The sequence below is a fragment of the Manis javanica genome, chromosome X (assembly GCF_040802235.1).
Source record: "Manis javanica isolate MJ-LG chromosome X, MJ_LKY, whole genome shotgun sequence".
Taxonomy (NCBI): Eukaryota; Metazoa; Chordata; class Mammalia; order Pholidota; family Manidae; genus Manis; species Manis javanica.
Window position 1 is genome coordinate 73637723 of NC_133174.1, and position 25944 is coordinate 73663666.

At 35.9% G+C, this 25944-nt stretch overlaps 1 protein-coding gene across 3 annotated transcripts in view; it reads right to left on the reverse strand.

Annotated features, from left to right (window-relative positions):
* CHM (CHM Rab escort protein) overlaps window positions 1-25944 on the reverse strand; it is a 215684-nt gene that overhangs the window by 164334 nt on the left and 25406 nt on the right. For all 3 annotated transcript variants that reach the window (XM_037004815.2, XM_037004812.2, XM_037004811.2), the window contains exon 2: window positions 23366-23432. In XM_037004815.2, coding sequence (XP_036860710.1) covers window positions 23366-23432 — 67 coding nt within the window. The remainder of the gene's footprint in view (window positions 1-23365; window positions 23433-25944) is intronic.

Consider the following 25944-nt stretch of genomic DNA (forward strand, 5'->3'; position numbering starts at 1 on the left):
AGAACTTCCCCAAACTGGGGTAGGAAATGGTTGCTCTGACTACGGAGGCACACAGAACTCCCAGAAGAAAGGATACAAAGAGGACAACACCAAGAAACATAATATTTAAAATGGCAAAGATCAAGGACAAGGACAGAGTATTAAAGTAAGACAGAGAGAGAAAAAAAGTCAACTACAAAGAAAAACCCATCAGGCTATCATCCTACTTCTCAAGAGAAACCTTACAGGCCAGAAGAGAATGGCATGACATACTTAATGCAATGAAACAGAAGGGCCTTGAACCATGGATACTGTATCCAGCACGATTATCATTTCAATATGAAGGAGGGATTAAACAATTCCCAGACAAGCAAAAGTTGAGGGAATTTGCTTCCCACAAAACACCTCTACAGGGTATTTTAGAGGGACTGCTCTACATGGGAGCACTCCTAAAAAGAGCACAGAACAAAACACCCAACATACGAAAAATGGAGCAGGAGGATAAGAAGAGAGAGAAATAATCATCAGACAGTGTTTATAACAGCTCAATAAGCAAGTAAAGTTAGTAAGGTAGTAAAGAAGCTAACCTTGAATCTGTGGTAAACACTAATCTAAAGCCTGCACTGGCAATAAGTACATATCTTTCAATAATCACCCTAAATGTAAATGGACTGAAAGCACCAATCAAAAGACAGAGTAATAGAAAGGATAAAAAAGCAAGACAAATCTATATGCTGCTTACAAGTGACTCACCTCTAGCCCAAAGACATGCAGAGACTAAAAGTCAAGAGATGGAAGAAGATATTTCATGCAAACAACACAGAGAAAAAAGCAGGTGTTGCAATACTAGTATCAGGCAAAATAGACTTCAAAACAAATAAAGTCACAAGAGATAAAGAAGGACATTACATAATGATAAAGGGCTCAGTCCAACAAGAGGATATAACCGTTATAAACATATATGCACCCAATACAGGAGCACCAATATATCTGAAACAAATACTAACAGAATTAAATGAGGAAATAGAATGCAATGCATTCATTTTGGGAGACTTTAACACACCACTCACTCCAAAGGACAGATCCACCAGACAGAAAATAAGTAAGGACACAGAGGCACTGAACAACACACTAGAACAGATGGACCTAATAGACATCTATAGAACTCTACATCCAAAAGCAACAGGATACACATTCTTCTCAAGTGCACATGGAACATTCTCCAGAATATACCACATAATAGGCCACAAAAAGAGCCTCCGTAAATTCCAAAAGATTGAAATCCTACCAACCAACTTTTCAGACCACAAAGGTATAAAACTAGAAATAAATTGTACAAAGGAAGCAAAAAGGCTCACAAACACAGAGGCTTAACAACATGCTCCTAAATAATCAGTGGATCAACGACCAAATTAAAATGGAGATCCAGCAATATATGGAAACAAATGACAAAAACAACACAAAGCCCCAACTTCTGTGGGACGCAGCAAAAGCACTCTTAAGAGGAAAAGTATATAGCAATCCAGGCATATTTAAAGAAAAACAATCCCAAATGAATAGTCTAATGTCACAATTATCGAAATTGGATAAAGAAGAACAAATGAGGCCTAAGGTCAGCAGACAGAGGGACATAATAAAGATCAGAGAAGAAATAAATAAAATTGAGAAGAATAAAACAATAGAAAAAAATCAATGAAACCAAGAGCTGGTTCTTCAAGAAAATAAACAAAATAGATAAGCCTCTAGCCAGAATTATCAAGAGTAAAAGAGAGTCAACACACATCAACAGAATCAGAAACGAGAATGGAAAAACCACAACGGACCCCACAGAAATACAAAGAATTATTAGAGAATACTATGAAAACCTATATGCTAACAAGCTGGAAAATCTAGGAGAAATGGACAACTTCCTAGAAAAATACAACCTTCCAAGACTGACCCAGAAGGAAACAGAAAATCTAAACACACCAATTACCAGGAACGAAATTGAAGTGGTAATCAAAAAACTACCCAAGAACAAAACCCCCGGGCCAGATGGATTTACCTCAGAATTTTATCAGACATGCAGAGAAGACATAATACCCATTCTCCTTAAAGATTTCCAAAAAATAGAAGGGGAGATAATACTCCCAATCTTATTCTATGAAGACAACATCACCCTTATAACAAAACCAGGCAAAGACCCCAGCAAAAAAGAAAACTACAGACCAATATTCCTGACGAAAATGGACGCAAAAATACTCAACAAAATATTAGCAAACCAAATTCAAAAATACATCAAAAGGATCATACACCATGACCAAGTGGGATTCATCCCAGGGACACAAGGATGGTACAACATTCGAAAATCCATCACCATCATCCACCACATTAACAAAAAGGACAAAAACCACATGATCATCTCCATAGATGGTGAAAAATCATTTGACAAAATTCAACATCCATTCATGATAAAAACTTTCAACAAAATGGGCATAGAGGGCAAGTACCTCAACATAATAAAGGCCATATATGATAAACCCACAGCTAACATCATACTGAACAGAGAGAGGCTGAAGCCTTTTCCTCTGAGATTGGGAACAAGAGGCCCACTCTCCTCACTGTTATTAAACATAGTACTGGAGGTCCAAGCCACGGCAATTAGACAAAACAAAGAACTACAAGGAATCCAGATTGGTAAAGAAGAAGTCAAACTGTCATTATTTGCAGATGACATGATATTGTACATAAAAATCCTTAAAGACTCCACTCCAAAACTACTAGAACTGATATCGGAATACAGCAAAGTTGCAGGATACAAAATTAACACACAGAAATCTGTGGCTTTCCTATACACTAACAATGAACTAATAGAAAGAGAAATCAGGAAAACAATTCCATTCACAATAGCATTAAAAAGAATAAAATACCTAGGAATAAACCTAACAAAGGAAGTGACAGACCTATACCCTGAAAACTACAGGACACTCTTAAGAGAAATTAAAGAGGTCACTAACAAATGCAAACTCATCCCATGCTCCTGGCTAGGAAGAATTAAATATCATAAAAATGGCCATGGCCATCCTGCCCAAAGCAATATACAGATTCGATGCAATCCCTATCAAATTACCAACAGCATTCTTCAATGAACTGGAACAAATTGTTCAAAAATTCATATGGAACCACCAAAGACCCCGGATAGCCAAAGCAATCCTGAGAAGGAAGTATAAAGTGGGGGGGGGTGGGGGATATTGCTCCCCAACTTCAAACTCTACTACAAAGCCACAGTAATCAAGACAATTTGGCACTGGCACAAGAACAGAGCCACAGACCAATGGAACAGAATAGAGACTCCAAACATTAACCCAAACATATATGGTCAACTAATATTTGATAAAGGGGCCATGGACATACAATGGCGAAATGACAGTCTCTTCAACAGATGGTGCTGGCAAAACTGGACAGCTACATGTAAGAGAATGAAACTGGATCACTGTCTAACCCCATACACAAAAGTAAACTCCAAATGGATCAAAGACCTGAATGTAAGTCATGAAACCATAAAACTTTTTGAAAAAACATAGGCAAAAATCTCATGGACATAAAGATGAGTGACTTCTTCATGAACATATCTCCCCGGGCAAGGGAAACAAGTGCAAAAATGAACAAGTGGAACTATATCAAACTAAAAAGCTTCTGCACAGCAAAAGACACCATCAATAGAACAAAAAGGGTCCTACAGTATGGGAAAATATATTCATAAATGACAGATCTGATTAAGGGTTGACATCCAAAATATATAAAGAGCTCACACAACTCAACAAACAAAAAGCAAAGAATCCAATTAAAAAAAGGGCAGAGGAGCTGAATTTCTTCTCTAAAGAAGAAATTCAGATGGCCAACAGACACATGAAAAGATGCTCCACATCGCTTGTCATCAGAGAAACGCAAATTAAAACCACAATGAGATACCAACTCACACCAGTAAGGATCGCCATCATCGAAAAGACAAACAACAACAAATGTTGGCGAGGTTGTGGAGAAAGGGGAACCCTCCTACACTGCTGAAGGGAATGTAAATTAGTTCAACCATTGTGGAAAGCAGTATGGAGGTTCCTCAAAATGCTCCAAATGGAAATACGATTTGACCCAGGAATTCCACTTCTAGGAATTTACCCTAAGAATGCAGCACTCCAGTTTGAAAAAGACAAATGAACCCCTATGTTTATCACTGCACTATTTACAATAGCCAAGATATGGAAGCAACCTAAATGTCCATCAGTAGATGAATGGATAAAGAAGATGTGGTACATATACACAATGGAATATTACTGAGCCATAAGAAAAAAACATGTCCTTCCATTTACAACAACATGGATGGAGCTAGAGGGTATTATGCTCAGTGAAATAAGCCAGGCAGAGAAAGACAAGTACCAAATGATTTCACTCATATGTGGAGTATGAGAACAAAGGAAAACTAAAGGAACAAAACAGCAGCAGAATCACAGAACCCAAGAATGGACTAACAGTTACCAAAGGAAAAGGGACTGGGGAGGATGGGTGGGAAGGGAGGGATAAAGGCTGGGAAAAAGAAAGGGGGCATTACGATTAGCATGTATAGTGGGGGGGGCACGGGGAGGGCTGTGCAACACAGAGAAGACAAGTAGTGATTATACAGCATCTTACTATGGTGATGGACAGTGACTGTGAAGGGGTATGTGGGGGGTACTTGAGGAAGGGGGGAGCTTAGTAAACATAATGTCCTTCATGTAATTATAGATTAATAATACCAAAAAAAAAATCCCCTTCTCTTCACCCTAAGAGAAAGTGACCTTGCCTGAAATAATTCCTTATTTTCTTTTGTTAATAACATTTCCCCCACCCTCCTGTCTATAAAAAACTTTTCATTTTGTGCTTGGAGCTTCTCTCTATTTGCTAGAGGGGATGCTGCCTGATTCGTGTATCACTTTTATTAAAGCCAATTAAATCTTTAAAAAAAAAACAAAAAAAACAGGCACCTGGCTTGTGGACCATACTTTGCCAACCCCTTGTCTGGAGTATAATCTTCATTGTACCATTTACATAGTTTAGACTGTTTTAAAACATTAAAGAAAAGTAATAGTATCTTTCTCCATGATGAGAAAAATCTTTTAAAAATTGAAAATCTGAAAACTGAAAAACAAACCAAATATGTTCTGTTGAAACTTTGTCCTATTCCTTCAAGAAGTGAAAAGTAAGCTATCCTGATCCCTACACTATCACCAAATGACATGTTTGTAGTGCCTACCCACAGACAGTGCTCTGCCAGATGACAAATACAAGGTCCTTCATATTCCAAGATGATTGCTAGGATATATTATTGCTATTATTGTTCCAGCTGTAGTGATGAACTTCAAAGGTTAACTTACTGTACCTCTGATCTTTCATATGGTCAATGATAAACATCTCGAAAGCTGGCTAGGTTACAATCTCTGACCATGATCATGGAACAATACAAGCAAGTTCCTAGGCCTTTCACATTCATGTACTCCTCTACTGAGTCATTTATCTAAAAAGTATTTACAGATCACCTATGCACCACATATCTCAGAGCAGATAAAGTATATTCTAACACAAGACTTCTTGGTATTTCCTTTGAAGCAGCTCTCATGGCTTAAGAGAAAGCTGGTGATAGGGGAAGCCAAGAGATGGCTTACAGTAGTCCTAGTACAAAATGTTGAATTTTCATGTCCTATCATAAAATACTGATAAATTTTGCATCTTGTCCTATTATATATCCACTTTTAAATAATATTTTTTAATGTTTTCAATTGGAAAAAGCAATATGATTCATGGATTTTAATACACACATATACATGTATATATATGAATGACTTGATATACATAAATAGTTCTGTCCACTGAGAGGGCCTAGGGATAAATAACACACCAGGAAGAATGAGCACACCTAGTATTCAGAAGTCAGTTTCTAAACACCATTCTAAAATATATGGAGAGCGGGCTCCTGAATAAGTAGTCGATTCTAGGGCTAGCGCAGGGAAAATATATGATGAGCCTAGAGCATCTGGTAGTGTCAAAATATAAGGAGGCACTCAAGCAAGGATGGGATGTTTCACAAGGACATATGAACTGGAAGGGACTTACAATGATAAAAGCTGGAGCAATTTGAGCAAAAATAAAAAATTGATAGTATTAGATTATAACCCACAGAATAAATATACATCCATGAATCCTACTTATATAAATAACTGAATAAATAAAGGGAGAAAAGACAACTCTTCTTTTTTGGCTGGGGCCAAAACTCAGACCTTCTTATTTGTATTCCAACATTCTTTGAGATATACCACACAAAAGTTGTCTTGATGATTTGAATTACTCCAGCTTATTCTAATTTGTGGATGCAGCAGAAAATCATTACCTTTACTTTAGCTTACTTCTCAACTAAGTTCTGTTGAACAGGTTAAAACCATGATGTAGTGATGTTCTGGCACTTGGTAGTGTAGTGAAAGAAAAACTGTGATAAACAAATGAAGAAGAGAAAAATAGAAAATTGCATTTAGACAAACATTAGTGTACCTTGGGGAAGATAATTTGAGACTATTAACAACTAAATGCAATGTGGGATCCTGGAACAGACCCTGGACAGAAAAACAACATTATTTTAAAAATTAGTGAAATTCAAATGAAGACTGCAGTTTAGTGGTTAGTATTCCACCATCAATACTGACTTTTGAATTTTATAATTGTACTATGGCTACATAAAACATCAGCATTAGGGTAAGCTGAATAAAGTATAAAAAGAAACTCTCTTGCCGAAGTTTGCAACTTTACCATAAGTTGTTTAAAAAATTTAATGTTATAATGCATTTAGTGCATTATAATGTTTATAAAATTTACATAGCAGGCAGAAGCTCTACTGTTTACCCTTTGGCTTCATATTTGGAATATCTCAAAGAATGCTGGAATAGGAATAAGATCTGAGTTTTGGCCCCAGTCATATCCTTGTTTGACCTTGAGCTCAACTTTCTCAACAGATGACCCCCTTCTAAACCACCATGAATTCACTGTGTGTAGATCAGAAAGGACCAATGCTGCACTGAACATATATAAGTCAATTTTAAATTCCTATCACCAGAACAGTGGATGGGCACAGATAAATATTCTTAACATTCATATGTTTATCAAATATTTATTTAGGGAGTACTATACTATACACCAGGCCTTTTAACCACTGGGGATATAAAGATGACTAAGACATGATCCCTGATTTCCAAGAATCTAATAGGGCCAATAAATCTATAAACAATAATAGTACTATGTGACAATGTTACATTACAAAAATGTACAGAATATTTGGAAGTACAAATAGAAAAATTGATACTGCTGGGATTATCAAGGGCAACTCCACAAGAAGGCAGTAACTTAATTATGTCCTGAAGGAGGAGTAGTAACTGTTCACATATAATAGGGGCCAGCATGAAAAAAATCACAAGGATATGAGAGAATACTATATATTCAGAGAGGGTAAACGGTGGGATGTGCTGAAGTACATTGTAGGTGGAAGGGAAAATTCCTCAAGAATTTACAAGTTCAAACCTGAACCACAGGTGATTATGGTGCTCTAATGAATACTACTTGCATAAAGCAGGAAGCTTCGAGCCTAGAAATTAACATAAAAATTGCTTTGGACCAGTGCAGTAGACAGAATAATGGTTCCCCAAAGGTGTCCACATTCTAATCCCCAAAAGCTATGAATATGTTATCTTACATGGCAAAAGGGATTGCTAACAAGAATAAAATAAGGATCCTGAGATGGGAAGAAAACCCTAAATTACTCAAGTGAGCCTCAATGTAAAAGGTTCCTTAGGAAGAGCAAAGACAGAAAAATGAGATGGCAGGACAGAAGCTGAAGTAATGTGCATGAAGATAAAAGAGAGGGCCATGAGTCAAGGAATGCAAGGAGTCTCTAAAAACTTGAAAAGAGAAGTAAATACATTCTCCCCTGAAGCTTCTAAAAGGAATACAGCACTGCCTACCTACACCTTGATTTCAGCCCCTTAACATTCATTCTGTATCTCTGAGCTGAAGAACTGTCTAAGAACATATTCGTATTGTTTCAAGCTACCAATTTGTGGTCATTTGTTACAACAGCTATTGGAAACTAATTCAGTTAGTAACAGCACTGGGTGACCAGGCATAAGGTAATGCAAAACCACTTAGTAGGAACATACCCCTTCAACCAGGTCACACAGGATTCCCAAAGATAAGCTCCACTTAAGAAAAACTTGAAATTCAACATTTTAGGGAGAAAGAAGAAAGAAAAATATTGACCCTGATGCTGAAGAGAAAATAACAAACATAAATATTAAACCTCCAAGAACTGCACACAATAGTATATGATAAATATTTTACATTTAAAAAAATAAAGGAATGAACTGAAACAGAGAAAGAACACTAAAAAATACAACCAAACAGAACTTCTAAAAATGAAAGTTATTGGAAAAAAAATGATAGCTAGGATAAATAGAAAATTAGACACATTTGAAGAATTAATAAGCCTACACACATTTTCTATAAAGGGCCAAATAGTAAATTTTTAGGCTTTGCAGGCTACAGATTTTTGTTGCAGCTACTTAACTCTGCCTTTGTAGTGTGAAAGCAGCCATATTCTACATGCAAACATGTACGTGTATAAATAATCATGGTTGTATTTATAAAATAAAAGTAAAATTTTATTTATAAAAACAAGTAGCCAACCTGTGGGCCAATGTTTATAACCCCAGAACTAGAAGATAAAGCTGAGGAAACTATCCAGAATACAGTATCAAAAGTAGAAAGGTGAAATATCTGAGAGATATTAAGAGGCATAAAAGATAGAATGAGAAGGTTCAATATGTAAGAGAATTTCCCAAAGTAAGAATAAGATAGAGGTAATATTTAAAGAAACAGCTGAAAATTTTTCCACTAGTAAAAGGCATAAATCATCTGATTTCAAGAAGCAAAACAAGTTCTGAACAGGATAAACAGAAATAAAACACACATCTAGACATAAGAGTAATCCTGTATAACTATAAAGACAAACAGAATATTAAAGAAATTAGAAAGAAAAGATAATTCATCTATAAAAGAATGACTTCTCAAAAGCAACAAAAGAAGCCAGAGGACAAAGTGCTGAAAGAACACCACTTTTAATGTGTAATTACAGAACCAACTAAAATATAATTTGAGATTAGGACTTAAATAAAGGCATTAACAAAGACAGAGCTTACCACTAACAGATTTAAGCTCAAAGAACTTCAGAAAAGCAGGATACTGACTTGAGAATGAAGAGTAAACAAAGAACCTGGTAAACATGGGGGCAGCTCTAGATAAGCACTGACTGTAAAATAAGTAAATGGCAATAACAATAATCAAAAAGGGTATAAATCAAAGTGTCACCAAAATGCTAGATAAGAATTAAACATGAGAGGGGTGGCTATTGTATTGCTTGAGAATAGTAAGTACTTTCATTAGTTTGAGAGCTTAATTTGAATATATATGTGAAAAATTTAAGGTTATTCTATTCTAAAGGATGAGAAATTTCATCTATAACTCCAAACCCGTCGTGGGGAAGGAAAAGGGGTATAAACACACCTCTGTCTATTCAATAAAAAATAGAGGGGTGAGAGAAGCAAAGAATAGGCAGGATAAAGAGAAAACACAAAATAAGATGGTAGAAACATATCCAAGCATGAGTGAATCACAATAAATGCAAATGGACTAAATTGAGGAAAATGACAGACTGCCAGATTGAATTAGGACAATAAAACCCAGTTATGTTATTTGCAAGAGACATACCTGTAACAAAGATACAGAAAATTAAAAGTAAAAGGGCAGAAAAAATATATCTGGGAGAAAAAGACAATAGTGATATTACATGTCACTGTGTAATATAATAAAACAAGCTTTAAGGCAAAAAGCATTATAAGGGGAACAAAATCATATGGTAACTACATAAGGGTATCATAACTCTAAATCTGTATGTCCCTATGAATATACATTTAGAATACATAAAGCAAAAATTAACAGACTTAAAAAGAAAAGGTAAGAATACCACAAACAGTAAATGAGCTATTAATCTATACCTCCTCAGTTAAGAGAAAATTGGCTAATAGAGATTATGAACCAAATTAACAAGTATTATTGAATGAATATATGGAGCTCCATACCCATCAATTGGCAAAAACACATTATTTTTAAGCCATATAGAGCCATATAGACCAAATTCATAAATCAATTCTCAAAAATATCTCAGTGTCATTAGACGTTAGGGAAGTGTGAATTAAAATCACAACGAGATACAACTACATACCAATTAGAATTACCCCTACCAAAAAAAATAGTGACACCACCAAATGATGGCAAAGATATAGAGGAAGTGGATCACCAGTACATTGCTACTGGGAATGTAAAATGGTATAGGTACTCTGGAAAATAGTTTGCAGGTTCTTAAAAAACTACACATACTATTACCACACAACCCAGTAATTGCACTCCTCAGCATTTATCCCGGAAAAATAAAATCTTGAGTTCACACACACAAAAACCTATACATGAATGTTCAAACAGCAAATTTATTTGTAAGAGCCAAAACCTAGAATCAGCCCAAATGCCTTTTAACAGGTAAATGGTTCAACTATAATACATACATAATATAGAATACTACTCAGCACTAAAAAAGAAAAAACTACTGATACATACAACAAGCTTGATGTATCTCCAATGGAATTATGCTAATTGAAAAAAGCCAATACCATAAAGTTGCATACGGTACACTTCCATTTTCAGAATGACAAAATTATATAGCTAAAGAAAAGAAACTAGTGGTTGCTGGGGTTAGAAACAGGGGAGCTGGAGGAGTAAAATGCATATGGATATATAAAGGCAACACAAGGGATTCTTGGTGTTGGGACTGCTCAGCATCTTGTGTATTTTTCTACATTAAATCTAATACACACATGATAAAAACTTACATATTTTTCTGCAACATCTTTCTCTGGACAGCATATTGTAAGACACATAAAAGGCAACAGTAGCTGTTTCCAAGAGGTGGGATTGGAATAGAGAAGAATGGTGGGGTGCAGGCAGGCAGTGAGGGGAGGCACTCTAAAATTTTTTACTTTCACATTTGATTATTTTGTCACCAGTGTTCAGAATTATAAATTCAATAAGATACTGAAATTTAAAAATTCATGGGGAAATTTAGAAACATACCTCTGAACAACTAATGGCTCAAAGAGGAAATCATAATGGCTATTAAAAAATATTTAAAACAAAAGATGGCAGTGAGAGAGGAGAAACAGAGGCTTCCTCCTAAAACCGCATATAATATGAAAATATAATTAATACAACTAATTCTGAAAGAGCAACAGGAAAGAGGACTGCGCTAGACTGCATACACCTGGAGAAAAGAGCAGATGTCACAGAACAGGGTAATGTACCAAAGCCATGGCCCGGTGGGCCACAAACCCTTCCCCTACCCCAGCTCACTGGGGGGTGGAAGAGAAATGGAGAGGGGAAGGAATGGAGGCCAGGACTGCTGAATACCTAACTCCGGAGATCTGCTCTGGGGGCACAAACCAACATTTCATGGTGCTTTCACAAGACCCTTGTGATTAGGGGATTGGAAAGCTAAGACAGGCAGAATTCCTGGAGAGACTGAGAGTCCAGCCGCTTGTGGAAAGCAGGGATCCATATCCGGCTGCTCGGGGACAAAAGAAAGGCAGGCAGTCTGAAAGACTTCCTAACAAGGAAGCCCTTAGCAAGAGGGCTGCTAAAGGGCCAAGGATCACACAGAGCTTGCTGCTCAGGAGAAAGGACAGGTACACAAAATTGTTCAGGTACACTCTGCACAGCAGGTTGGGAGCTTTCACGATTTTCAGGTGCTCCAGCTCCCTGGCTGGCTAAACAGCTCCAAGGACCCCCTCCGTGATATGCAACCTACTGCGCATTTCTCCCAGCCAGCTCCACGTGGCTCGCAAACTGGCAAATCCTACCCTGGCGTTAGGCCAGCCAGAAGGAAGATCTGTCTACAGCAACTACAAACACAAAGTGTACAGGCTTATACCTGTGTGCTCAGCCCACTAGTTCAAGCAGTGGAGACACGCATAGCACCTGGGAGGAAGGAAACAGCTCTTTCCTCACCCCAGGCACCAATACCACTCCCCTGTGACCCCCAACAGTGCTTCAGGGGCTGAGAAGCTCCAGAGAGTAGAGCTTCTGGACACTACAGGGTGCCATATACAAATATGAAATGCCAAAGGTACCTGGTTCAAAGTAAACTTATTAATAAAACTCCTGAGAAAGATGACATTGACCACATGAATCATCCTGAAAGGGAGTTCAAAATAAAAATCATTAACATGCTCATGGAGGTACAGAAAGATATTCAAGAATTCAAGAATATTGTTGAAGAGCACAATTGGAGGGTATTTAAAGCAGATTAGATATGGTGGAGGAGACAATAAATGAAAAAGAAGCTGAGGTACATAAAGAAAAAGAGGATCTTTAATAATAAAAGAATACTGAGAGAACTGTGTGACCAATCCGAAACAGAAAAATATTTATATTATAGGGATACCAGAAGAAGAAGAGAGAGAAAAAGGGATAGAAAGTGTCTTTGAGGAGGTAAATGCTGAAAACTTCCCAAAGGTGGGGAAGGAGATAGTCTCTCAGGCCATGGAGGTGCACAGATCTCCCAACACAAGGGACCAAAGAAAGACAACACCAAGACATATAGTAATTAAAATGGAAAAGATCAAGGATAACAAGAGACAATTAAAAGCAGCCAGAGAGAGAAATAAGATCACATACAAAGGAAAGCCCATCAGGCTAACAACAGACTTCTCAGCAGAAACCTTACAGGCCAGAAGGGAGTGGCATGATGTATTTAATGCAATGAAGCAGAAGGGCCTCGAACCAAGATTACTTTATCCAGCAAGATTATCATTTAAATTTGAAGGAGGGATTAAACAATTTCCAAATAAGCAAAAACTGAGAGAATTTGCCTCCTAAAAACCATCTCTACAGTCTATTTTGGAGGGACTGCTATAGATGGAAGTGTTCCTAAGGTTTAAGAGCTGCCACCAGAGGTAATAAAACCACAGTAAAGTAGAACAGCTAATTACTAAGCAAATGCAAAATGAAATTAACTATTCTCAAAGTCAATCAAGGGATAGACAAAGAGTACACAATATGATATGTAATATATAAAGAATGGAGGAGGAAGAAAAAGGAGGAGGAAAAAAAAGAACCTTAAGATTGTGTTTGTAATAGCATATTAACTGAGTTGTTAGACTCTTAGATAGTAAGGAAGTTTTAACCTTGAAGCTTTGGTAACCAGAAATTTAAACACTGCAGTGGCAATACATACATACCTATTGATAATCACCCTAAATGTAAATGGACTGAATGTATCAATCAAAACACTCACATCAATAGAGTCACTGAATGGATATAAAAACAAGACCCATCTATAACCTGCCTACAAGAGACTCACTTTAAACCCAAAGACATACACAGACTAAAAGTGAAGGGATGGAAAAAGATATTTCATGCAACTAATAAGGAGAAAAAAGCAGGAGTTGCAGTACTTGTATCAGACAAAATAGACTTCAAAACAAAGAAAGTCACAAGAGACAAAGAAGGACATTACATAATAATAAAAGGTTCAATCCAACAAGAAGACAAAACTGTTATAAATATCTATGTGCCCAACACAGGAGCACCTACATATGTGAAACAAATACTAACAGAATTAAAAGGGGAAATACAATGCAATGCATTCATTATAGGAGACTTCAACACTCCACTCACTCTGAAGGACAGATCAACCAGACAAAAAATTAGGAGACAGAGGCACAGAACAACACATTAGAACTCAAGTGCACATGGAACATTTTCAAGAAAAGATCATATACTAGGCCACAAAAAGAGCCTCGGTAAATTCAAAAAGATTGAAATTCTACCAATCACTTTCTAAGACCACAAAGGTATGAAACTAGAAATAAATTACACAAAGAAAATTTAAAAATCCCACAAACACACAGAGACTTCACAACATGCTCCTAAACAACGAATGGATCAATGACCAAATAAAAACAGAGATCAAGCAATATATGGACACGAATGAAAACAATAATTCAACACCGCAAAATCTGTGGTACGCAGCGAAGGCTGTGCCAAGAGGAAAGTATATTGCAATACAGGCCTACCTCAAAAAAGAACAATCACATACGAGCAGTCTAAACTCACAATTAACGAAACTAGAAAAAAGAAGAACAAAGGAGGCCCAAAGTCAGTAGAAGGAGGGACATAATAAAGATAAGAGCAGAAATACATAAAATCGAGAAGAATAAAACAAAAGAATCAATGAAAGCAAGAGCTGGTTCTTCGAGAAAATAAACAAAATAGATAAACCCTTAGCCAGACTTATTAAGAACAAGAGTCTACTCACATAAACAGAATCAGAAATTAGAAAGGAAAAATCACTACAGACATCACAGAGATAGAAAGAATTATTAGAGACTATGAAAAATTATATGCTAACAAACTGGATAACCTAGAAGAAATGCACAACTTTCTAGAAAAATACAACCTTTCAAGGCTGACCCAGAAAGAAACAGAAAATCTGAACAGACCAATTACCAGCAATGAAACTGAACTGGTAATCAAAAAGCTACCTAAGAACTAAACTCCTGGACTACATCACTTCACCACTGAACTTTATAAAACATTTAGTGAAGACTTAAAGTTTTCCAAAGAGTAGAAGAGGGAATACTTCCAAACTCATTCTATGAGGCCAGCATCACTCTAATACCAAAACCAGGCAAAGACACCACAAAAAAGAAAATTACAGATCAATATCCCTGATGAACATAGATGCAAAAATACTCAACAAAATATTAGCAAACTGAATTCAAAAATACATCAAAAAGATCATCCATCATGATCAAGTAGGATTTATTCCAAGGATGCAAGGATGGTACAACATTCGAAAATCCATAAACATCATCCACCACATCAACAAAAAGAAGGACAGAAACCACATAGTCATCTCCATAGATGCTGAAAAAGCATTTGATAAAATTCAACATCCATTCAAGATAAAAACTCTCAATAAAATGGGTATAGAGGGCAAGTACCTCAACATAATAAAGGCCATATATGACAAATCTACAGCCAACATTATACTTTACAGCAAGAAGCTGAAAGCTTTTCCTTTAAGATTGGGAACAAGACAAGGATGCCCACTCTCCCCACTTCTATTCAACATAGTTCTGGAGTTCCTAGCCTTGGCAATCAGACAACACAGAGAAATAAAAGGCATCCACATTGGCAAGGAAGAAGTTAAACTGTCCCTGTTTGCATATGACATAATATTGTACATAAAAAACCCTAAAGAATCCACTCCAAAACTACATATCTGAATTCAACAAAGTTGCAGGATACAAAATTAATACACAGAAATCTGTGGCACTCCAAAATACTAACAATGAACTAGCAGAGAGATACATCAGGAAAACAATTCCATTCACAGTTGCATCAAAAAGAATAAAATACCTAGCAATAACCCTAACCAAGGAAGTGAAAGACCTATACTCTGAAAATTACAAGACACTCATGAGAGAAATTAAAGAAGATACCAATGAATAGAAACACATCCCATGCTCATGGATAGGAAGAATTAATAATGTCAAAATGGCTACCATGCCTAAAGCAATCTACAGATTCAATGTAATTCCTTTCAAAATACCAACAGCATTCTTCAACGAACTAGAGAAAATCGTTCTAAAATTCATATGGAACCACAAAAGACCCCGAAGAGCCAAAATAATCCTGAGCAGGAAGAATAAAGCTGGGAGGATTATGTTCCCCAACTTCAAACTCTACTACAAAGCCACAGTAATCAAGACAATTTGGTACTGGCACAAGAACAGATCTATAGACCAATGGAACAGACTAGAGAGCACTGATATAAACCCAACCATACATGGCCAATTAATATATGATAAAAGAGCCATGGATATATAATGGAGAAATTACAGCCTCTTCAACAGCTGGTGTTTGCAAAACTGGACAGCTAACATGCAAGAGAATGAAAACTGGGTTATTGTCTAACCCCATACTGAAAAGTAAACTCAAAATGGATCAAAGACCTGAATTTAAGTCATGAAACCATAAAACTCTTAGAAGACAACAATATAGGCAAAAATCTCCTGAATATAAGCATGAGCAACTTCTTCCTGAACGCATCTCCTCGAGCAAGGGAGACAAAAGTAAAAATGAACTCATGGGACTACATCAAACTAAAAAGTTTCTGTTCAGCAAAGGACACCATCAACAGGACAAAAAGGCATCCTACAGTATGGGAGAATATATTTGTAAATGACATATTCAACAAGCAGTTAACATCCAATATATATAAAGAACTCACATGTCTCAATACCCAAAAAGCAAATAACCCAATTAAAAAATGGGCAGAGGATATGAAGAGACACTTCTCTAAAGAGGAAATTCAGATGGTCAACAGACACATGAAAAGATGCTCCACATCACTAATCATCAGGGAAATGCAAATTACAACCACAATGAGATATCACCTCACACCAGTAAGGATGGCCACCATCCAAAAAACAAACAACAGCAAATGCTGGCACGGATGTAGAGAAAGGGGAACCCTCTTACACTGCTGGAGGGAATGTAAGCTAGTTCAACCATTGTGGAAAGCAGTATGGAGTTTCCTCAAAAAACTAAAAATAGAAATACTATTTGACCCAGGAATTCCACTCTTAGGAATTTACCATAAGAATACAGGATCCCAGATTCAAAAAGACATATGCACCCCTATGTTCATCACAGCACTATTTACAATAGCCAAGATATGGAAGCAACCTAAGTGTCCATCAGTAGATGAATGGATAAAGAAGATGTGGTACATATACACAATGGAATACTCTTCAGCCGTAAGAAAGAAACAAATCCTACCATTTGCAACAACATGGATGGAGCTGGAGGATATTACGCTCAGTGAAATAAGCCTGGCAGGGAAAGACAAATGCCACATGATTTCCCTCATTTGTGGAGTATAACAACAAAGCAAAACTGAAGGAACAAAATAACAGCAGACTCAAGACACTCCAAGAAGGAACTAGTGGTTACCAAAGGGGAAGCATGTGGGAGGGCAGGTGGGGAAGGAGGGAGAAGGGGATTGTGGGGTATTGTGTTTAGTACACATGGTGTGGGGGATCAGGGGGAAAACAGTGTAGCACAGAGAAGGAAAACAGTGAATCTGTGGCATCTTACTACAGTGATGGACAGTGACTGCATTGGGGTATGTCTGAGTACTTGATAATAGGCAAATGTAATAACCACATTGTTTTTTCATGTGAAACCTTCATAAGAGTGTATATCAATAATACCTTAATAAAAAATTATAAAAAAAAGAAAATACTTAAAACACATGGAAAACAGCTAACATGATCCTAAGAAGAAATTAGAATTATAAATGATTAAACAAAAAAGGTGTCTTAAATATAAAGAACAAAGAATTTAATTCAAGAAATTAGAAAAAGAATAAGAGTGAATTCAAACCAAGGAAAGTATAAGGAAATAAGATAAACACAGATATTAATTAGAAAACTAAGATACCACAAAAAGAAACAACAAAGAAAAAACTGGTTCTCTGAAAATATTAATACGGACAAATCTCTGGCAGGAGAAATCAAGGACAAAAATAGAAAAAAGGCACATATATCATTAAGAATGAAAAAGTGCATAATTATAGCTACAGCATAACACAGTAAGCAACGGAGAGAGGCATATATGAAGCAGTTAGAAAGGAGGAAAAGGCCAAATGCTGGAGGCAGTAGTGAACACAGACAGAGAAATAAATTAGGTTGTTTGGGAAGTATTTCAGTGGTAAATAATGGTGGAATAAACTGGAAGGAAGAATGCAGATGGAGAAAACTAGTTAGATTTGGGTGATGTTTTGGAAGTAGAGCTGACAGGATATGCTTAGGGACTGAATATGGGTTTGAAGGAAAGACCAAGATGTTAAAGATAATTATTATTAAGGATAAAATCCATACTCGCAGCATACAGGCCTTCACAATACGGCTCCAGTCTACTTCTGGTTCCAACCTTTACTAACCCAGTTCACTTAGTCAACCTTTCAGTCATACTAAAATCTCACCATTCACCTAGCACGTCAAGTGCTTTCAATCTGTTCCCTCATTTTGGGAATATATATATATATATATATATATATATATATATATATATATATATATATATATATACATACAGTAATGTTTATTACTACTGTACATGTAAAGCAGAAAGAAAGTAAAGACAGGGCTAGGGAAGACTGAATCTGACTATGAAGAGCCTTTAGTAACAAAATGAATAAAAATAAGAAAATATTTAAACCTGGACCACAGTAGGAAAACATCCTGTAAACCAATACCTAGATGTCATTAAACTCTCAAAGCCACCAAGCCTGAGGATCTAAAATGTAAGAAAAAAAGTATTTTTTACTTTGAAATACTATTTTTATTTATTTTTAATTGAAATTTAGTTGACATACACTATATTGGTTTCAGGTACACAACATAGTGATTCAACAGTTATATACATTACCAAATATGATATGTTCACTGTTAATTGAAGATTTAGCTTCTTACATTCCTAATCAAAATTTATTTTAGAGTACCAGTAAACCCTATGTAATTTATAAAATATTCTTCATTCTGATAAGACCTCAGGTTTTAAAATAAGAAAACACAAAATAAATTCGAATTTAGACATATACTACCTGGGTAAAGTTCTAAAAATTACTTAACCTCTTTATGCCTTACATTCCCCATTTGTTAAACTGGGATAACACTACCTACTTCACTTGTCTGTGATGGGAATTAAATTACAAAACAGGTGCAAAGAAACAGATATGGTTGAGCTGCATCCAGGGCAAGCAAAACAAATAACAATTTTGGGAAATTTAAGATCTTATTTTCAATTATAGGTTAGTTAACATTATCAGAAATAACTCAAATTTATATTAAGCCTTTTAAAGCACACTGGCCCAGTACCTTTCAAGGGCTGTCAAGGTGGCAGATTTTTTGGCATTTGAATCCATGACGTGTCAAAAAGACTAACTTAAGACATTATTACAGTTACGCACACAATAATGAAAGAGAATTCCAAAGGCAGGACTTATCTAAAATAGGAATCTTATTTAATTCAGAAATGTCATCCAGTAACTGAGGAGTTACTATGTTTTCAAATTAAATTTAGAAGATAAAAATGTAAATGAACGATACTGGATTCCTACATATTTACAAGGGGATAATATATGAGAAAGCACTGTAAATTGCAACAAATCTAGTCATTTTTTGTATTCTGGCATTCTGAAAAACAATGCAGTTAGTATTAGTATCTAACTAAAAATATAAAGTCCATTTCTTCTTGTTTCTTTACTACTCCTATTTAATGAACAATTAAAGTGCCAAGATATAATGGTCAAAAGCACTCAATAGATGAAAAGTTAGGGGTTTGTTTCAGGAGGAAACAGGAATGGAAAAATTTTAACTTTAACTTAAATTTTCCACTAACTTCCTTTTTACCTTCACATTTAAAGAAAAGGGGGAAACAAAATTCTGGATATTTTTCTTAGTTCGGATTTTTCTAATAGCTTAAATTTTTACGTATTTTAAGAAACCCACATACCCTAATTCTATTAGCTGAATTTTTCAACAACCAAGTATGAAGCCTAAGATGAATGGCAGTTCAAGATGGTGGCACAGGAAGATCCTAAACTCTTCCCATGAATACAGCAAATCTACACTTACCTATGATGTAATCCCCCATGAAAAAGACCTGAAAACAGGCTGAACAGCTCCTTGACAACCAAGGATAAAACGACCACACTGAGCAGGTAGGAAAGAAATACTCAGTCTCACCAAAACTCTACCCACAGCATGGCAACCCACCATCAGGAGGGATCTCACAAATACAGTTTCTACCTGAGGAGTAAGGGGTTTATGCCCCACATCAGGCACCACAACCCTTGGGCCCTATAGCACAGAGACAAGCCTCCAAAACACATCTTTGAAAACCAACAGTGCTTATGTCCAGGAAAACCATAGGAATGTAGTAAACAGATTCTGCTCTAAAAAGGCTTGAGAATATACTCACTTGCCCAGGACCCAGCACAGAAGCAGCAGTTTGAAAACAGCTAGACCATACGTGAAGGAGATTCTTTTGCTAATCTTTAAGTGTATGTTGGAAAGACAGGGGCCTGTTAGGACTCTCCCCAAGGATGGAGGCACTGGGAAGTGCCATTTTTGCATTCCCCTCTACCAAGCTAGTGCTGGTGGGCATGCCCCGCCCCTCAGCTCTGCCAGAGCCAGATGTCTGAGTACCCCACCACCATACTGTTCCTGCAGCCCTGCCAAAGATGGTGGGTACACACAGTCTCCACCTTAAGCACCTGGCACTGGTGGCCAGGGAGGATTTCATTTCTGGGCCACATGGGTCTGAAACAATTAGAAAAACCGTTCTTGGCAGGCTACCACCCCAAGGCCACTGTACAGACAGGAGACCAATACACATCCCCAGTCTTCCTGTGAAAAAGGACTATTTACTTGTCCTGAAGCTTCAGTCTGGGGGGCACACTTCAGGACTACCACACATCTAGAGGCTATGGAAGCGCTTTCACAGAATGTACGCCAGGGGAATGCCATCTTTGTACTCTTTCTTGGCCTCACCACAGCTTGCCATTACCTCCCCCAGAGGAGCCCATACACTCATCTAGAGCCCCAATTTTTGCAAGTGTCTCTAAGGGGATAATACCTCTACATCATCTGGTCTGGAGGCCATTCCTTAAAAATTGTTGCCTGAGGGTCTAGCTTACAATCAGCCTGAAACTAGAGGCTATCTGAGATCCCACACTCTGGAACATTCACAGGACTTGGAAATCTCTCAACCACTGTGAATATTAAGAATAAAATAGGCTTATTAGATAACCACAATGGTTTGAGAGACAAAAAAGAGTTAGGGCAAGGTTAAGCAGCGAGGTTCATCTCCTACACAGGGCCACTCCTTCAAGACTGTGAGAGTGAGCTGTTTTGCCTAACACATAGAATCAAACACAGAGAGTCAAGCAAAATGAGAAGACAAAGTAATATGTTTCAAGTGACAGAACAAGATAAAACTCCAGAAAAACCCTAAATGATACAGATAGTTAATCTACCTGATAAATGGTTCAAAGTAATTGTCAAAAGGAAGCTCACTGAACTTGGGGAAAGTATGAACACAACAAGAACCTCAATAAAGAGACAGAAAACATGAAGTACCAAAAAGAAGCCACAGGTCCAAAGAATACAATAAATGAACTTAATAATATACTAGAGGGGTTAAAAAGCAGACTACATGAAGCAGAAGAAAGACTCAGTGATCTAGAAGATAGAGCAGTGGAACTCACCCAGAATAGCAAAAAGAAAAAAGTTAAAAGGTAGTGTAAGGGACAACATCAAATCTTCTAACATTTGCATTATAAGGTCCCCAAGGAGAGAGAAAAAGGGCAGAAAAATTATGTGAAGAAATAATGGTTGAAAACTTCCCTAACCTGGAAATAGATATGCAGTCCCAGGAATTCCACAAGGTTTCAAACAAGATGAACCCAAAGAGAACCACACCAAGACACATTACAATTAAAATGTCAAGAGGTAAAGATAAAGAGAGAATCTTAAAATCACTAAGAGAAAAACAATTTGTTATGTACAAGAAAACACCCAGAGACTGTCAGCAGTTTTCTCAGCAGAAACTTCAGAAGCCAGAAAGGAGTGGCATCGTACATTCAAACTGACAAAGGAAAAAACTTCCATCCAAGAATACCTTACCTGGCAGGGTTATCATTCAGAATTAAAGGAGAAATAAAGAACTTTCCAGACAAACAAAAGCTAACAAAGTCCTTCACCACTAAACCAGCCCTACATGACCTGCTAAAAGGACATCTTTAAGCTGACAATGAAAGACACTAATTAGGAAGAAGAAAACATGAGTAAATATCTCACTGGTAAAGGTAAATATATAAAGGTAGTAGATAAATCACTTATAAAGCTATACAAAGGTTAAAAAGTAAAATTAGTAAAAATAACTATAATAATTACTTAAGGGATACAAAAATAGAGATGTAAGTATGATATCAAAAACAAAAAACCTAGGGGTAGGGAGTAAAAATGCAGAATTTTAGAATGCTTAACTTGTTATATCAACTTAAAATAAACTGATACATGTACACATATATAAGTCATTATATGTAAACCCCATGGTAACCACAAGCAAAAATCTATGATAAATACACAAAATATGAGTACTCTAAGCATAACACTTAAGAAAGTCATCAAACCAAAAGGGGAAAAAGTGAAAGAAGAAAGGAACAGAGAAACTACAAAAAACAGAAAACAGTTTTAAAAATGATAATACAAACCAATCAACAATTACTTTATATGTAAATGGACTAAATTCTTCAATCAAGACATAAAGTAGCTGAATAGATAAAAAATAAGATCCATATAAATGCTGCCTTCAAGAGACTAACATCAGAAGGAAGGACACATACAGACTAAAAAAGTGAAGGCATGGAGAAATATATATCATGCAAATAAAAATGAAAAGAAAGCTGGTGTAGCTATACTCACATCAGACAAAACAGACTTTAAAACAAAGACTGCAATAAAAGACAAAGAGGGACACTACATAATGATAAAAGGGTCATTCCAGCAGGAAGATGCAACATTTATAAATATATATGCACCCAACGAGGGAGCACCAAAATACATGAAGCAAATATTAACAAACCTATTGGGGGAAACTGACAACAATACAATCATAGCAGGGAACTTTAACACCATTTCACAATGTATACACATGTCCAATCATTATTTGTGCATCTGAAACTAATATAATGTCAATTATGTTTCAATAAAAAAAATAGGAAGCCTAAAATATAATAGCATACACAGGTTGTACACACCCACACACATATATATGGAAAAAGGTAGGTCTGAATATTCCAAGCCTCTTGGAAAATTATATATCATTGAAAAAACAAAATTACTCATGTGAAAAACAAAACTATGGTATATAGTTTATTCTCAAAGGAAATGGCTCATTTTTTCACAGTTTAAAATTTAAATTTATATGTCATATATTTCACATATTTTTCGTGGAAATTAAGCAATTCCAATCATTCTAACTTAAAACGTGTATCAATGACATATATATGTACATAAACATGTGTATATTTAAATTTTAATTTTGTGTAGAGACATTTAGAAGTATCAAATGCTACCATTGATAAACTTACGAATCAACATGCAGAACCCTCTGGCCACTTCTTGAACATGCAGCTGCAAAGATGGATTCAGGCAAACCTATAAAAATACACACCTATATCATTTTGAATGTAGAAATACATATATTCATATATATATATTACACAAAATGTTCAATTCATTCCATTGCTGTACATTAGAATTTAACAAGCTCATCTTTGTATTCAAAATCATAAAGTTTATATTTTTATAATACTGTTGGATATTTCTTAAACATATAATACTAATACTGAAAATTTATTAGATGGAAACTATTAAAAAATCAAGTACTTAAATTCTTTTTATCTGAAAATTACCATAAATAAGCAATTGTCAAAATATTGTTCATACAGCACTTTGAAATTTAGGAACTATGTTCACACGGTAACTTATTTCATTCTCCCAACTGTAATGAGAGAAAAGTATCTGCATAAACATTTTACAGATAAAGAAGAAACTGGGGTACAAATACATTAACTTATTGCCCTTTTTTTTTACAGAAGTTTTAAGAGTTGAAATCTGAACCCAAATCTAACTCCAAAGCCACAGTGCCTCTCAATGGGAAAGGCATACATTTTCCAATTTAAGCAATAGGTTAGCTAGTTTAAAAAGAGGCTGGCCATTTACAAGATGTACTGTTTTACTTTCTGGTTAATACAGCAATTTGAAATGAACATTACTGTTTTGGATTCAAGTTAAGCCACACCATAAAGTTGGTTACCATAAAAGGAAATATATATATATTACTACTATCAGCACCAACAGAAAGTAAAAATTACCAGAGAGAATGATTTTATAATTTTAAAAAATTCAGGTGTTCAGCTACACCAGCTAGTTAATACCCTATGTTGTAAGTTCAAGACTTTTCCATAACTTTTTATCATAATATCTACCATTTCAATAGAGGCTATTAAATCTTATCAGTGAAATGAACAAAGCATGTTTTCAAAGTTTAATGCAACTTTATAGTCCTGCTACTGACTCTTTCACTTACAATGAAACACCCTGATCCTCTAGGATTTTTACCTAGTAGAAAAGAAACAGCACCATTCTTCTGGCAACAGTTTAAACTACACACTAAGCATCGAGGATTTCAAGAAAAAGGAACAGTTATCTTCTTTACATAGAAAGCAATATGCATATGGAAGCAATTTACATAGTCAATCTCTACTTAAAGACCACATTAAACACAAGCTCCAGCTGCCTTCACAGAAGAACTAGAGTTTTCCAGTGATGAATAATACTTTGTGGGTATATAACGTTTGGCTCAAAAAAGTTCTGACCAAATGTATTGAATTTAGCCACTAAATATCAATTATTGAAAATAAGCCATCATAAAGTTTCAACTTAACTTTGGAAACAATTCAAAGAGAAAACAAAGTGAGAATTTTTGGCATACAAGGAAATAGGAGAAAGAAAGTTTCAGTTAAGAATACTTGGTTCTTCAAACAGTTAAAACTGTATTGTTCTAATATTTTTTATCTTAAGACTATCTGAACTTTTTATACCCAAAGAAGTAACTTTTCTTATTAATGAAATGCAGTCACTATGGCACTTTAAAAGCTGCTAAGCAGTTTAAAAAGGACAACAGCAGAGAAATGCTCAGGAAACACAAGTAGTATGTTAGAGCATGTTATAATGACAGCATTAACAAGGTTACCACCAAACATTAGTATAAGGCTTTAAAGTTCACAATATATTTTCATATACATCATCTCATTTATTCCTCATTATAATCCTGGGTGAGAAGCAGTATTATCTACATGAGAAAATGGGATTAGAAAGGTTAAATAATTTGCCAAAGATCAAGTAATTCAGTAATTCATTATCTCAAATTCAAATTACCATAGTAAATTCATTCTCTCCAACTTGGACATGAATCTGAGAATGAGGAGTTAAGGGCAAGGCAGCAACATAATGGAATGGGTATGGTCTCAATCCAGCAGACCTAGGCTTGAATCTTAGTTCTGCTGCTTAACTAGAGGTGTGATCTCAGACAAGTCACTTGACTTGTCTAAGCCTTTCTTTCTTCCTCTATCAATGGGAACACCACCAGCTACCTCATAGGACTGTTCAGTTGTTAGCAAAGGGTACCTGCTGTATAAACACTATGTATCTACTTTTATTCTTCTTCAGAAAGATCTTTTAGAAGCATTACATTTTCATCTAAATGCTACTGCAAACGTACACCTATTTTTACCAGATTCCAACTCCAACAGCAAACAATAAAAAAATCTCTCTTCTACTTGGCCCAAATTAGCTGTTACTTTGGACAGACAAATATGTATGTGGTTATTTCCAAACCATGATCACCACTGTCAGAAATCATGTCTCTGCTGACAAAGCAAAGCCAAGGATGGATTTCAATAACTGACCATGATTTGAGTCCCAATTACATAAAACCAAAATAACTATTATTTGTGTTTTCCCTTAATATTTCTATCCAAAAACCCTGCAAGTTTGTGAAACTGACATGGTGTTCCTCCGTTAGATGACAAAAGTCTATTATCTGTGTGCTGACAATGATTAAAATAACAGACTTATAGTACAGTTAGATTATAATGTCTTCCTG